Consider the following 14,587-nt stretch of genomic DNA (forward strand, 5'->3'; position numbering starts at 1 on the left):
GGGGTGGCTTAAACGACAGAAATGTATTCTCATAGTTCTGAAGAACGGAAGTACAAGACCAAGGTGTCAGCCGGGCGTGGTGGCTCACGCCTGTAATTGTAGCATTCTGGGAGGCCGAGGCGGGCGGATTGTTTGAGCTCAGGAGTTCGAGACCAGCCTGAGCAAGAGCGAGACCGCGTCTCTACTAAAAAAAAATAGAAAGAAATTAGCTGGACAACTAAAAAAATATATATATATGTATATATATATATATTAAAAAATTAGCCAGGCATGGTGGCGCATGCCTGTAGTCCCAGCTACTCGGGAGGCTGAGGCAGAAGGATTGCTCGAGCCCAGGAGTTTGAGGTTGCTGTGAGCTAGGCTGACACCACGGCACTCTAGCCCGGGCAACAGAGTGAGACTCTGTCTCAAAAAAACAAAAAAGACCAAGGTGCCAGCAGGGTCACACTCCTTCCAAAACCTCTTGGGGAGAATTCCTTCTTGCTTTTTCTAGCCTCTGGTGATTTCTGGCATTCCAGTCTCTGTCTCCATATGTCCTTCTCCTGTTGTCCCTGTGTCTCTCCTCTGGGTGTCTAATAAGAATACTTGTCACTGTGTTTACAGCTTACCCAGATAATCCAGGATGATCTTACCTTGAGATCCCGACTTTAATTGTATCTGTGAAGACCCTTTTTCCAAGTAACGTCCCAATCACAGGTTCTAGGTGTTAAGATAGGGACACAGTTCAGCCCACTACAGGTATCTTTGGGGTCTCGAGGTGGAGATGTCTGGGGTGGTTTGCTGTGCTGAGGTAGGCCTTGTGGGGAGAGGCTGGGCTGTGAGCTCTCTTGGAGACAATCATTCCAGGAGGAGTAGGAGTGGGTGCAGAATGGGAGAGGCCCAGTGATTATGGATAACCCATATTAAAGGGATTAGAGGAACTGAGACTTCGTGGGAGACTCGAGGTGAGGATGCAGCGGTGGGAGGACTCCAGGGCAGGACAGGGAAAGAAGAGTCAGATGGTGCAGAGATGTCTAGTAGGTGAGGACAGCAGGGAATCCACTGGCTTTAGCAATGACTGGTGGTAGTTCGTGAGGTGGGGAGTTGGAGGTGGGGTCTGAACTGAGGGGAAGTGTGTGGGGAAGCTCCCTGTTCAGGGGAACAGAAAGTGAGGGAACAAGAAGGATGTGTGTGAAGCACACCCACGTGCTTGCATGCTCACCAGGCTCCTCGCTTTCTCACTGCTCCCCCCCAGCCCCCTGCCATTGCTAACAGCTTTAATGGTGGATATGGTAGCTCCATAGGTACTAACGGGGAGAGATGTCCAAGCTATGTATATTGTACAGTGGAAAAGGCAAGTTGAAAAGCGGAAAATACGGAACAATGTCATCGTATTTGTAGCACACACACATACATAGGAAAATACTGGAAAGAGGCATAAAACATTGCTAAGAGGGGTTGTCTGTGAGGTTTGGGACTGGGGCTTAGGGGTGGGGTGAAGAGGGGAATTTATTTTTCATTTTGTACCCTTTCCCACTATTTGATTCCCCCCCCCCATGAGCATGTGTTTCTTTTATAACAAAGCTGCAGTTTAATTATTTAAAACGCTGATGGTGAAGAGCCATTAGAGGGAGAAAGATGAAGTTGCTGAGGAGGCAGAAGCTGGCATCCTCCTGAGAGGTCTGCCTTGACCCTGGGTGGGAGAGGCAGGGGCGTGGGAAGGTGTGCCAGGGACAGGGCCAGGGCCAGGACACGAAGTGAAGGGCTTTCCTCCTTGAAGTTAGAGGTGAGGTCCTGAGGGCTGGAGGGTCTGAAAGCCAACTACAGGGCCCAAGGCGGGCAGCCGAGAACATGCGGCCTCCCTGAGATTGTCGCTCATTTGCTGGTCTCTGCCCTCCTGGGCTGTGGCTGATTACTGCCTGTCTTAGTCCTTTCAGACTGCTGTAACAAAATACCATCGACCAGGAGGCTTATAAACCACAGAAATTTATTCCTCACAGTTCTAGAGGCTGGGAAGTCCAAGATCAAGGCACTGGCAGATTTGCTGTATTGTGAGGGCCCACTTCCTGGTTCGTAGATGGCGCCTTCTGGCTGTGTCCACACATGGTGCAAGGGGCAAGCAAGCTCCTTCAGGCCTCTTTCATAAGGGCACTAATCCCATTCATGAGGGCTCCACCCTCATGACCTAATCCCCTCCCAGAGGGCCCCATCACATTAGGGGTTAGGATTTCAACGTATGAGTTTTGAGTGGACATAAACATTCAGTCCACGGCAGTGCCCACCATGTCCCACACACCAAGCCTTTGGTGGACATAGCACGTGTTTATTGAATGTGTCTACACAGAGTACGGCTCGAGGGTCTGTTGGGTTCTCCAAGATGAAATGGGGTAGGACATAGTGATGGATTGCCTTGGGTAACCAGAGAGCAGGGAGACCTTATAGGTGGTGATGGGACAGTAGGTGGGAGTGCTGAGCAGAGGTGGAGCCCCAAAGGCAGCTGCCCTAGAGGGGGAGCAGCCTGATCTGCATCACCTCGGGCCTGGGAGAATGAGTGTCCACAGGGAGCTGGGGGATGAGGAAGTGGGGAGCCTTGGGGCCGGCCAGGGTGGCGGTAGCACGCGGCTTAGATGGAGGGGAAGTTGTTCATCATGGAAAGATGGGCAGGGAGGACCGCAGCGGCCATGGATAGAGGTGGTAGTCACAGCCAGGTTTGCACAGCTGAGGGAAGAGCTCTTCCACCTGGTGGTTTCCTGGTGTGAGACAACAGGCTGAGGGCAGGACCCGCCAGGATACTCCCAGGCCCACAGGCCTTAGACACAGAGCCTGTCTCCTTTTTCTCCCTGTGACTTCCCACGTCTACTAGAATTGTAGCTACGGGAAAGTTTTATGATTATGTCCGCCACCTCAAACTTGCCCTAGGGCTGAGGCCTGTGAGAGGGGCCCTTCCGCCTGAGGGTGGGAGGACTGTCTGAGGCAGTCACAGCAAGGGGAGGCGCAGTGTGGGCACTGCTGCTATTTCTAACCTGTCGGAGTGAAGGGAAACTTGACTATTTGAAAAGCAGGCTGATTGTCAGGGGCGGAACTGAACTCAGAGCTGTCAGGGCCATCATATGGAAAGTGCCTGGCAGGGGGCGGTGACAGGAGGCTTGGGCTGACAGGGCTGTGATTTTGAAAGAAACATCTTTAAGAACGTGATTTAAAGTAGGAGAGAAATATTATTATTAGATAATGGCTGTCAGGTTATTCTTTGATGTGTTCTCTGGGTATTTCATAACCATCTCACCCTTAGATGGTAAGCTTCCTGGCCGGGGGCCATGTCCCATGCCTCTGCGGGTTTCACCCCAGCTGCAGGCATGCAACAGGCATCAGGAGGTATTTGCTTTTTGACCAATGCTCACCTCAGTGGGAGGTTTTATACATAATCCTCTGGCCCTTGTTAACAAACCACAAACCTGGATGGGCACTTGGGCCTTCGGTCTGAGCACCCAGACCCCACCAAGCCCACCCAGCACTGGGCATGGAACCAGCCCCCCAGCGGGAGCAGCAGCAGGACAGGGCAGTGGGGATCTTTATTGGCCATAATGGTCTCAGCTATGTCCCGCCCATCCAGCCTGTCTCCTGAGCCTCATTCTCCAAGCCCCTCTCTGTTAGCACAGCCTGCCCTAGCCCCTAGACTCAGCTTAGCCCTCTAATTCTAGTTCAGAATCATTTTTGGGAATCTGCTTGCTCCTTTCTGTGCTGACTGCTGGGACTTTAATCCCTGCCCTGATTTCAGCAACTGTGAAACACCAACCTCTTGACTGGTTGCCCCTTTGCCAGGCCTAAGCAAGCTGCTTCCCCGCTGAGGTCTCCCCACTGACTAGGAGTGACAGCCAGGTCCAGTGTAATGTCCGGTCATGGCTGGACCCTCTTGCTCCCCAGCCCCTTTGGGCCCTGGTACTGGGTGCCTTCTAGCCAGGATGCCCTCACCGCTTCTTTGCCTGGGGTGGGAGAGGGTTTTCAGTGCAGCAGACTGCATGAAAATCATCTTCCCTCTTCTTTCTTTGCCCATCTAGGAAGCTTGATCTGCCCAGCAGAGCTTTCGAAGCTGCTTCCAGGGAAGACTTTGAACTGCAGGGATATGCTTTTGAGGCAGCCGAGGAGCAGCTGAGACGACCCCGCATCGTGCGCGTGGGGCTAGTTCAGAACAGAGTGCCCCTCCCCACAGATGCCCCAGTGGCAGAACAGGTACAGCCACTTTTGACTATAAATACCTAAACAGGGCTGTGGCCATCCTTTGTTTTGCACACTCCTCCAGTCCCTGGCTGGCCACTTACTTCGGCCTGTAGGCTCAGACACCTCAAATAGCAGCAGAGATGAATAGCAGCAGAGACATTCCTGCTTACTCTGTTACCCTGGGTACAGTGCCGTGGCAAACTCCTGGGCTCAGGCAATCCTTCTGCCTCAGCGTCCCGAATAGCTGGGACTATAGGTGTGAGCCACAATGCCTGGCTAATTTTTCTATTTTTATGAGAGACACAGTCTCACTCTTGCTCAGTCTGGTCTCAAACTCCTGACCTCAAGTGATCCACCTCAGCCTCCCAGAGTGCTAGGATTACAGGCGTAAGCCACTGCACCGGGCCATTGGTTCTTACCCTTTCTATCGTTCCTCCTCACTGTCCTTCCACTTACTCTCCAACTATTGATCCGAAGTTCCATTTATCAACTGGGAGGGTGCCCTTTTGGCTGGCTCATCTGTTCTTTCCATGGGACGCTGCCTCTTAGTCACCTGCCAGGCGGCTGCCGGCCAGCACACACTGGTCAAGACTGTCCTCTGCCTTAATCCTAAGGGTGGGGACTCACTATACCCAGAAGTCTGTCAGCTGATGGTGCCTGCAGGCCTACAGGAATAGATAGGTATTTGCTTTTGACCTTACAGTTAGTAAATAAATGTGACAGCATCTTGTTTTCCCTAAGAAACACGTTGTCACAGACACAGGCAGTTTGTTTTATATACTTATCCACAGCATTCCTCCAGCAGCTCAAACTTTGAGGGCTTTCTCTGCAGAGGCTTCCTCAGGATACAGCGCACTTGAGAATTCTTGGGGATTCTTGAGAAACCTGAGGTCACTTGGATTCCAGGTCAGAATCTGCATCATCTTTCACGTTAGTCCTCCGTTTGTTTTTGTTGGATTAACGGAGGTCTGGTTCTCAGTTTGCTTTTTGTCTCTGGACTCATTGTTTGTGGAGGTTTCCCCATGTTGTCAAGTTGCAGGCCAGTGATGTTTTCTTCACTCTTACAGCACACAGAAGTGTGCCCTGTATATTGCCAACACCAGCAAATGTGTGTTCACGTGGCTGGCACCATCACCACATATCCATGGAGTCCTGGCGTGCACAGCCTTTCAGGGGATGGCACTAGGGCATTGGAAAGAGTTGTGCTTCTGGGTTTTTAGCCTGGTTCCTTTGGTCTTTCTTCGAACAAATGCTTCTTAGTGTCCCCTGGGAGCCAGGTGTCCTGCTGAGGACAAGAAAACAATGAGGATGCTTTCTTCCTGCCACTAAGGAACCTGTGGGGTCCTGGGAGTGACAAGCAGTGGAAGAACATTGGCACACAATGGAAACAGCCCTGCCTCTGGGACTACCAAAAGCCAGGGCTACCTCAACACTTGGCCCACAGCTGGGAGAGTCTGCAGAGGCTTACAGGCGACATGTGACACCGATAACACCTCCAGGAAGACTGGGTGGTGGGGAGGGAAGCACATTCCTGGTTGAGGGCACAGCATACACCAAAGCATGGGGATTTAAAAGAGCCAGAAAGGTGGGGTGTCCCATGATAAGAGGCACACAGTAGTCAGGTATGGTAGCTCATGCCTGTAATACTAGGCGTTTGGAAGGCTGGGGCAGGAAGATCACTTGAGCCCCGGAGTTTGAGGCCAGCCTGGGCAACAGCAAGTCCCCATGTCTACAAAAAATAGAAAAGAATTAGCTGAGCGTGGTGGCGTGCACGTGTAGTCCTAGCTAATTGGGAGGCTGAAGCAGAAGGATGACTTAGTCCCAGGAATTTGAGGCTACAGTGAGCTATGATTATGCTCCTGCACTCCAACCTGGGTGACAGAGTGCGACACTACCTCTAAAAAAACAAAAAATAGATGGACACAATAGAACTAGCAGAACAAAGCTCATCCAGTGCTTTGATGGCAGGACTGTCAAGAGCAGACTCTGTCCTAGGCTGAAGGAGCAGCTGACCCAGGAGTTGTTTGTGTATGCGGGCCCTGCTTATAGTAAGCAAGCACTGTCCTCCTTCACACCTCTCAGCAACCCCACAGAGCAAGTGGTGGTCTCCCCAGTACCAGGTGAGGAAACCGAGGCAGCGTCCTAGTGTCTGTGAGCCTCTGCACTTCCACCTTCTCTTGCAGGTATAGGACCTGAGAAGAGAACCAAATATTAGAACCTCCCTACCCTACTCATCTTTTCTCACCTGGCCAGGTGGGGGTTGGTTTTTCCATGTACACTGCGATGAGATCGTAAAAATTGTATTACCAGTAGAACTAAATGGATCCTAATCCTTGATTTAAAATTTTTTTTAATTTCTTTAATTTTTCTTGTTGAATTAAGCAGAGTTTAATCCTTGCTTTCTGAATCATCAGGTCGCTGCCCTTCACAAACGCATAGAGGCCATTGTAGAGGTGGCTGCGGTGTGCGGAGTCAACGTCATCTGTTTCCAGGAAGTGTGGAGTGAGTCTCTTTTGTGGCCCTTTCTCTGCTGCTTTTGTACAATCGTGTATTATTTCCATGTTGCCAAGAGTGTCTGCTATCAGAGTGTCTAAAAAATCTCCTTTGTTTTCTCGTCCATAGAAAAGTTCTCTGTCAATATCACCAGGAACCCAGGGCCCCTGGCCTCCCAGTCTGTTGTCTGTTCCTGTCAATTTTCCCTCCCAAATTGTTCTGAATCCACTCCCTCCTCCCCACCTGTCTGTCACTGCAGGGTCCCAGCTACCACCATCTCTCTCCCGACTTTTGTAATTCCCTGTGGCTGATGTCCTGTACTTTGGCCCTTCTTCACCACCAGACCTCAGCCCAGAGCCAGCCTCCCTATCAGAACATTCCTGGTACCATGTACTTTTTTTTTGTTTGTTTAATTTTTCTTCTTCTTTTTTTTTTTAGAGACAGGGTCTCACTCTGCTAGCCAGGCTGGAGTGCGGTGGTGTGATCATTGCTCACCGTAACCTCAAACTCCTGGCCTCAAGCCATCTTCCTCCCTCAGCCTCCCAAAGTGCTGGGATTACAGGTGTAAGCCAGCACACCCAGCCCGTGTACCTTTGCTCTCCGTTACTTTTTATTTTTGATCAGAGTTATACATGCTCGTGGTTTAGAGTCAGATGGGGTCTACAAGGTCTGTTACCAAAAACATGGCTATTCTCCCCAGAGGCAGCTGCTTTCAACACTTAGCTGGTTCCTTTTGAATTTACCTTTGTTAGTGTTGCTGCTTCCTAATTTTTCGGTTTCTCCTCACCTGTCGATGTCCCCCGAGGAAGAAATCAGTATGGTCCCTTGGCCTCCTCCTGGCCCTCTACATACACGTGCCCTTCCTGTTCCATCCCCCCATCTGTTCTCTGCCAAGCCATTTTGTCAACTTTGATTTCTTTTCCTGAATAATTTTCTGTTTTCCCTGGAGTTTGCTTTGTTTTCTACACGCTTACCACAAGTTCAGCCCCGGACATTCTACCAGTTCCTAAACCCCTCTCATGTGTTTAGACACAGTCTATCAGTTTCACCTCTTTGCAGGTGTCTGCCCCAGAGCCTCCTGACTGCTCTGGTCTGGATTGGGTGCCCCCTCTGCTGGTCACACGGTTCTCATCCTGGCATCTCCCCTTGCCATCATCCTGGGGAGTCCCTCAGGAGTCCCTTTGCCTTGCTCTTGCATTTCTCCGTTCCCACATCTTCCTCTTTCTTGGTTTACACCCTTGTTTGGGTAAAGTAATGTAGTGGATTCTTATAATTTTATGTTGCCTAGGCATCTGTGTTGAATCCAAGTTTAACTTTCTCATCCCAGACTCGGGGCTTGGTCACCCTTGACACAGTGTCCGGTTCTACATCACACTCAAATGGCTCAAGCCGGTGGCCAGAGATTCGAAGTGAGACATATCTCTCCTGTCTTGCAGACTGGACTCCCCGCTTTCCTGCCACTTCCTTTAAATGGACAACCCAGGCGTTTGCCTGCAAAGTTAAAGTGACCACACTCTGTCCCTTATATATACTGCTAGTTGCCATGCATTTTTCTCTCTCTGCTTAATTCTTCATTTTTGCCTCATGTGATTGAGGGACTGAAGATTCCCCTCCCAACTCATTGTGCCCTCCCTACCCAGAATCTGTAAGTAAAAATCTTTGAACTTACTTCCTATTGTGGTGGTATATTGAATTTGTACCTTTCATCAGAAGAACCAGGGGCTACCCCAGGCTGTGTTTTCCCCAGGATACCAGGGAGAACACAGGTTGGGCTTGCAGCTCCAGAGCAATGGTCAGTCAGGCATAAACTGGACAGAGGTCAGACAAGAGCCAAAAGGGCATCTGTGAGGATAAGTAAGTTTCCCATGTGAGGGACCCCTGGTCACAGGTGGGACAACTAGGCATCAGGCCATCCTCCAGGTACAGCAGGTATCACGTGAAAGGCACACTGTGAACACTATGTCCAGCTCCCCTTCATTTCCCTTGAGAGCAAGGTTGCCAGCCACTCTGGTACTGGAGCCCCTATTTAGCTGAAGGCTCTCAGAATAAGTAGTTCCCTGAGAAAGAACACATAGGAGGTGGCCAGGCTTGGTGGCTCACGCCTGTAATCCTAGTACTCTGAGAGGCCGAGGCTGGAGGATTGCTTGAGCTCAGGATTTCAAGACCAGCCTGAGAAGAGTAAGACCCCATCTCTACCAAAAATAGAAAAATTAGCTGGGAGTTGTGGCGTGCGTCTGTAGTCCCAAGCTACACGGGAGGCTGAGACAGGAGGATCACTTGAGCCTAGGAGTTTGAGGTTGTAATGAGCTATGATGACACTGTGGCACTCTATCTGGGCAACAGAGTGAGACTCTATCTCAAAAAAAAAATTAAAAAAAAAATGAGGCCGGGCGCAGTGGCTCACGCCTGTAATCCTAGCACTCTGGGAGGCCAAGGCGGGCGGATTGTTTGAGCTCAGGAGTTGGAGACCAGCCTGGGCAAGAGCGAGACCCCGTCTCTACCAAAAATAGAAAGAAATTAATTGGACAGATAAAAATATATAGAAAAAATTAGCCGGGCATGGTGGCGCATGCCTGTAGTCCCAGCTACTTGGGAGGCTGAGGCAGTAGGATTGCTTGAGCCCAGGAGTTTGAGGTTGCTGTGAGCTAGGCTGACTCCATGGCACTCACTCTAGCCAGGGCAACAAAGTGAGACTCTGTCTCAAAAAAAAAAAAAAAAAAGAATGACAAACTTTGAGACCTTGCCTATCTGAAAATATGTTTCTTCTACAATTTGTTTGATAGTTTGGGTATCAAATTTTAGGTTAGAAATCACTTTCCTTCAGAAGTTTGAACACATTGTTCCATTGTCTTCTAGCTTTGGGTATTGTTAACTAGTCAGAGCCATTTTGATTTATAACCCATTGTCTATGACTTGTTTATTTTTCTCTGGAAGATTATAGGGTCTTCTCTTTTTCACTAATACTCTGCAATTTCATAATGATGTCCCATTGTGTGTATCTATTTAAATCCATTATTGAAGGCACTCAGTAGGTTCTTTCAGTCTAGAAACTTGGGTCCTACAGATCTAGGAAATTTCTTGTATTGTTTCATTAGTTTTTTTCCCTCTTTTTCCTCTTTTCTCTTCCTAATAGTTCTACTGTTAGGATGTTGGAACCCTGGACTCTAGTTCTTAATTTTCTTATGTATTTCCTCCTAGTTTTTATCTCTTGGTCTTTTTGCTCAATTTACTGGTAGATTTGATCTAATTTGTCATTCAGCCCTTCTATTTGGTCTTTCATTTCTGCTATCATATTTTGAATTTACAAGAGTTCTTTTGGTCTGAAAGTTTCTGTTTTATTATATCTTGCTCTTGCATCATGGTTGCAATATCTTATTTCTAAGGATATTAATATTAAGTAATTTTTATTCTCCCTGTGTGGTCCCTACTTACTCCAAATTGGTCTCCTTTTTTTTTTTCTCTGATTGTATTATGCTTATGTTTTAGGAATTGGGGATTAAAAGGCCGATTGCAGGCTCTGAGTTTGTGGGAGGGACTCACCCACTGAGCTCCATTATAGGATAATCTGGTTTAGTGGTAATTCCTGGGTAATCCCAATGTTACTATCTCCCAGTCTTTTCAGACTGGTCAGATTCCCCAGAGAAGATTCTTCTACTCTCTTGCCAAGAAAGGAAAGAGGACAAGAGTCCACCATGCTGATGTTTACTCAGTTCCTCTGTTTTGATGCTTTACTTACCTCCATCTGTCTTGGCTTCCCCAAGACCAGAGAGCTTCTGCTGACCCATATCTGGATAATGAGCCTCTATTCTTCTGCTAGGATAGAAGGGGCAGGTTCCTGCATCTTGGAATGGAGGAAGGACCTGGGTTTCTAACTGCTTCTTAAGCAGACTTGTATCCAGCCCTGTTTATTGCTCCTCACTGCTTCCCAGCCTCAGAGGTGCCCTGTGCCTCTGGTTCCGAGCTCCTGAGAGGTCTACGATGGAGAGTGGGGTGCTTCCCAGCCTTCTGTACTACTGATGGGACTCACTTTTCTCTGATCTGCTAAGATATATATCTGCATCCCTCTGCTTTCCAGCCCCATCTGTTCTGGTGCTATTGTCCCCTTTCTCAGTGCCCCATCTTTGTAGAGTTATACCTTTGTATGAACATCCCTTATCCTGCCATGCTGGTGAGGTTTCAGGAAAAAGCATGTGTCTGGCCTGTATCTCTACCCAGAAGTCCATGTCATTTTCCTGTTTTTGTTACATTTGCAGTTTTATTTGTGCAACTCTTGATTTGTCCGCCATCTCCATTAGACTATAAGCTCTATGAGGCCAGTGCCTGTATTTGTTGGTTTGTTTTTCCCATCCCCACCCCTGTTTTATCTTTAGTGGCAAGAGCAATCCCTGGTGCTTGACAGGTACTAAAAAGTATGTACTGGATGGTTTAACTGACTTCTTCCCTTTGTTGCATCTGGAACTTCCTCCCATCCATCAAGGCCCAGTACAGACACCCCCTCCTTTGTGGGGCCCTGGGGTCTCCCCCATGCAGAGCTGAGCACTCTGTGCTGCCCAGCCGTGTGGCTGTACCAGGGTATAATTCACTTCCTTTGGTCTAGGCTGGCAGTTCCTGAGGGCAGGGTGTTGGTCAATGAGTGCAGAGCCCCTTCCCCTCTGGTTTGAGAACTATAGTTGGGGCTTTGCAGCCAGCCTCACCCAACCTCCATTCCATATCCTTCTTTTGAAAGTTTGTTTACACGAGCATGCTTGTGTGAACAGGAAAAACAGCCATTTATTCTCTGGAGTCACTTGACTTATTCCTAATGCTCTGAAAGCTGAGAATTAATGGCCATTAAGGAACATTTTTGTTTTCAATAGCTTTTCTGTTGACTTCCTTAAAATAGTTCATCTCTCTTCATGGAAGGCAAGCCTGGGGAGCCTTGAGCCTGGCACCAAGGCCCCTGAGACTGTTGCTGGCAGTGCCTGCTGCCCACATGGGCAGCCAAGGTGGCGATGGTACCATTGGTGCTATATTCACTCTGGCATAATCTTAGGACTGGGCTTCTTGGTACTGGAAGGAATTGAGAGGCTGAAGCTTCTTTTCTGTGAAATAAAGAGAGTCACACCGAGCTCAGCATGTGAGTGGCAGGTGGGAGATGTTGGCTACAGCCGTTATTCCTAAACAGGCCACAGACCCCTTGCGAGGCCAGTTAAACACTGCCCGGTGACACATGCAGCTTCCTGCAAGCCCTCCTCGAAAGTCAGTTCAGAGCCTGCGGAACAATAGCACACATCTGGAAACTTCCACTAGGCTAATCCCTCCAAAAGAAGCGGACTTGGGTTACTGTAAGGCAGGAGAGCTAAAGAGTATACTGAATTGGTGCAGACAAGGAATTTAGTACTGCACATCATGAAGAAGAAGCGACACAGCCCAGTTGGAAACAGCCCAGTAGGAAACGGACAGAGGGTATGAACAAGAAAGCAAAGAGGATGAATCCAGAATGGCCAGTGAACATGCGGCAGGGTGCTCAACCTCCCTGGTGAACAGGGAAACCTTTAATCCCATGAGACGCCAGTTCACACCAGCAGACTGGCAGATACTAAAGATAACTCCAGGTGGTGCAGATATCCCAAGTGTAGCTGCAGCTGAGCTGTAGAGCAGCATTACCTACATCGCCACACATACTCAGCCAGAGGGCCCGATGCCCACCCCCCGTGCATTCCTCTCCATCCCTTGCACAGGAAAATGCCATTTTGAACCTCGTGTGCATGGAGATGACAGACGTCTTTGAGCTTTTACTACATGTGTTATTACCACTGTTTGGAAAAAAAAAGCAAACAAAAACCAGTGAGTTTAATGAAATTTCCTTTTTTTAAATCAGCTTTCTCAGGTTGAATTAAGAATACCTTTATTTTATTTTATTTTATTTCATTTTTGAAGGCGAGGTCTTACTGTATTGCCCAGGCTGATCTCTAACTCCTGGACTCAAGCGATCCTCCCACCTCAGCCTCCCAAGTAGCTGGGACTGTAGGCACCACCACCATACCCAGCTATTTTTTTTTTTTTTTTAATTTTAGTGATGGGTTTCACTATGTTGTCCAGGCTGGTCTCGAACTCCTGGCCTTAAGTGATCCTCCCACATCAGCATATTCTCTTGCAGTGATTTCCTGCTGCGGGCTGCAGAGCCCCTCAGAGGCCATGCGTGTTGGATATGATTCTGACCTTTCTCCTTTATACAGCTATGCCCTTTGCCTTCTGTACGAGAGAGAAGCTTCCTTGGACAGAATTTGCCGAGTCAGCAGAGGACGGGCCCACCACCAGATTCTGTCAGAAGGTAGGACATTAACTCCTCCCCTGGCATCAGCTGCCAAATATGTGCACAGATCACTGAGCACAGCCACAGCTGTGAGGTGTGGCCCTTCACCATGGAAAATGTACCCATTTGGTGCTTGTTTTACCAGATAAGATTAGATAAGAGTATTTGCCCCCTTTTTAAAGTGTACTTTCACTTACAGTTTTAAAGTTTCAGAGCCAGAGGGCCTTTAGTGGCTTTTCAGGCGAGGAAGCTGCAGCCTAGGGAGGGTGGTCTGGAAGTGCCTTCTATGGTGAGTGGCAGAGCTGGCACGCGTGGACTCCTTGTCCAGGGCTCTGCCTACTCTGTTGCAGCTTGCTTGGCTCACAGAAGCTTCAGTGCGTGGCCTGTCTCATCAGTGTACAAACTAGTTTTGATTTTTTTCATTAAAACCTCATAATACATGTTGTATGATTGCATTTATACGAACTGTCCAGAATAGGCAAATCCATAGAGACAGAAAGCAGATTAGTGGTTGCCAGGGGCTGGGGGTGAGGGGAGAAGGGAAGTGACTGTTAATGGGTACAAGGTTTCTGTTTAGGGTGATGAAAATGTTCTAAAATTAGATTGTGGTGGTGGTTGCACAACTCTGAGAATATACTCAAACCCACTGAAGTGCGTGCTTTAAAGGAGTGACTCCTTGTTCTAACCCTTCCCCTTTCTCACTACTGCACTTGACTTGTTTTTTTTAAAAAGGGTGAATTTTATGCTATGTGAATTACATGTTAATAAAGCTGTCATCAGAAAAACCCGTAACATTCCAAGAGGTGGCAAATGGTAATTTATCCTTCCTCTTACCTCTACCAAAAGACTCTTTTCTCTGTATTCAGAGTTTATACATATACTTAGGGGGTTTGGGGCAGAGCTGTAATCATAGTGACTTAATCAACACTGAGCTGTGATTCCAAACCTCAGTGTTCTCAGGCTATAGAGAAAAAATTCCCTCATTCACCAGGTTGTTGATTCCTTGCCATAGGGAGAAGTGGAAGGGACTCGTTAGGGGCTTCTGCAGGTAAAGCCTGAACCAGGGCTGGAGAAGGGATGTGATGGGAGCTGGTGCCTTGTCTGTCCCAATGCAGACTGGGGCCTGAGGCCACCCTTAGCATGGCTCCTAGCATTGTCTTCCGAATGTGCGTTTCCCTCTTTTTCTGTCATTAAGGGCAGAGGTAATGACGGACTAATTAGAGTTGAGGACAGATGACCAGCTGGGGCTTCTTCTCCTGGTGGTCAGGTCCTGATGTCCTTATTTGAGACAAAAGGAATTTGGTATCAAAGAGCTTTATGGAGGGTATAAATGAAAAGTATGATTATTCTTTTTTTTTTTTTTTTTTGAGACAGGGTCTTGTTGTGTTGCGCAGGCTAGGCTTAAACTCCTGGTCTCAAGTGATCTTTTTGCCTCAGCTTCCGAAAGTGCTGGGATTACAGGCGTGAACCACTGTGCCTGACCGATTATTCTTTTTTTTTTACTGTGGTAAAAAGCATATAAAATTTACCATCTTAACCATTTTTAAGCGTACCGTTCAGTAATGTAAAGTATATTCATGTTGTTGTGCAATAGATCTTCACAAC

At 48.2% G+C, this 14,587-nt stretch overlaps 1 protein-coding gene across 2 annotated transcripts in view; it reads left to right on the top strand.

The window, feature by feature from the left end:
* UPB1 (ureidopropionase, beta) overlaps nucleotides 1–14,587 on the top strand; it is a 30,548-nt gene that overhangs the window by 3,767 nt on the left and 12,194 nt on the right. For both annotated transcript variants that reach the window (XM_012660993.1, XM_012660992.1), the window contains exons 2-4: nucleotides 4,035–4,206; nucleotides 6,609–6,696; nucleotides 12,906–13,000. In XM_012660993.1, coding sequence (XP_012516447.1) covers nucleotides 4,035–4,206; nucleotides 6,609–6,696; nucleotides 12,906–13,000 — 355 coding nt within the window. The remainder of the gene's footprint in view (nucleotides 1–4,034; nucleotides 4,207–6,608; nucleotides 6,697–12,905; nucleotides 13,001–14,587) is intronic.

The sequence above is a fragment of the Propithecus coquereli genome, unplaced genomic scaffold, assembly GCF_000956105.1.
Source record: "Propithecus coquereli isolate 6110/MARCELLA unplaced genomic scaffold, Pcoq_1.0 Scaffold698, whole genome shotgun sequence".
Classification (NCBI taxonomy): domain Eukaryota; kingdom Metazoa; phylum Chordata; class Mammalia; order Primates; family Indriidae; genus Propithecus; species Propithecus coquereli.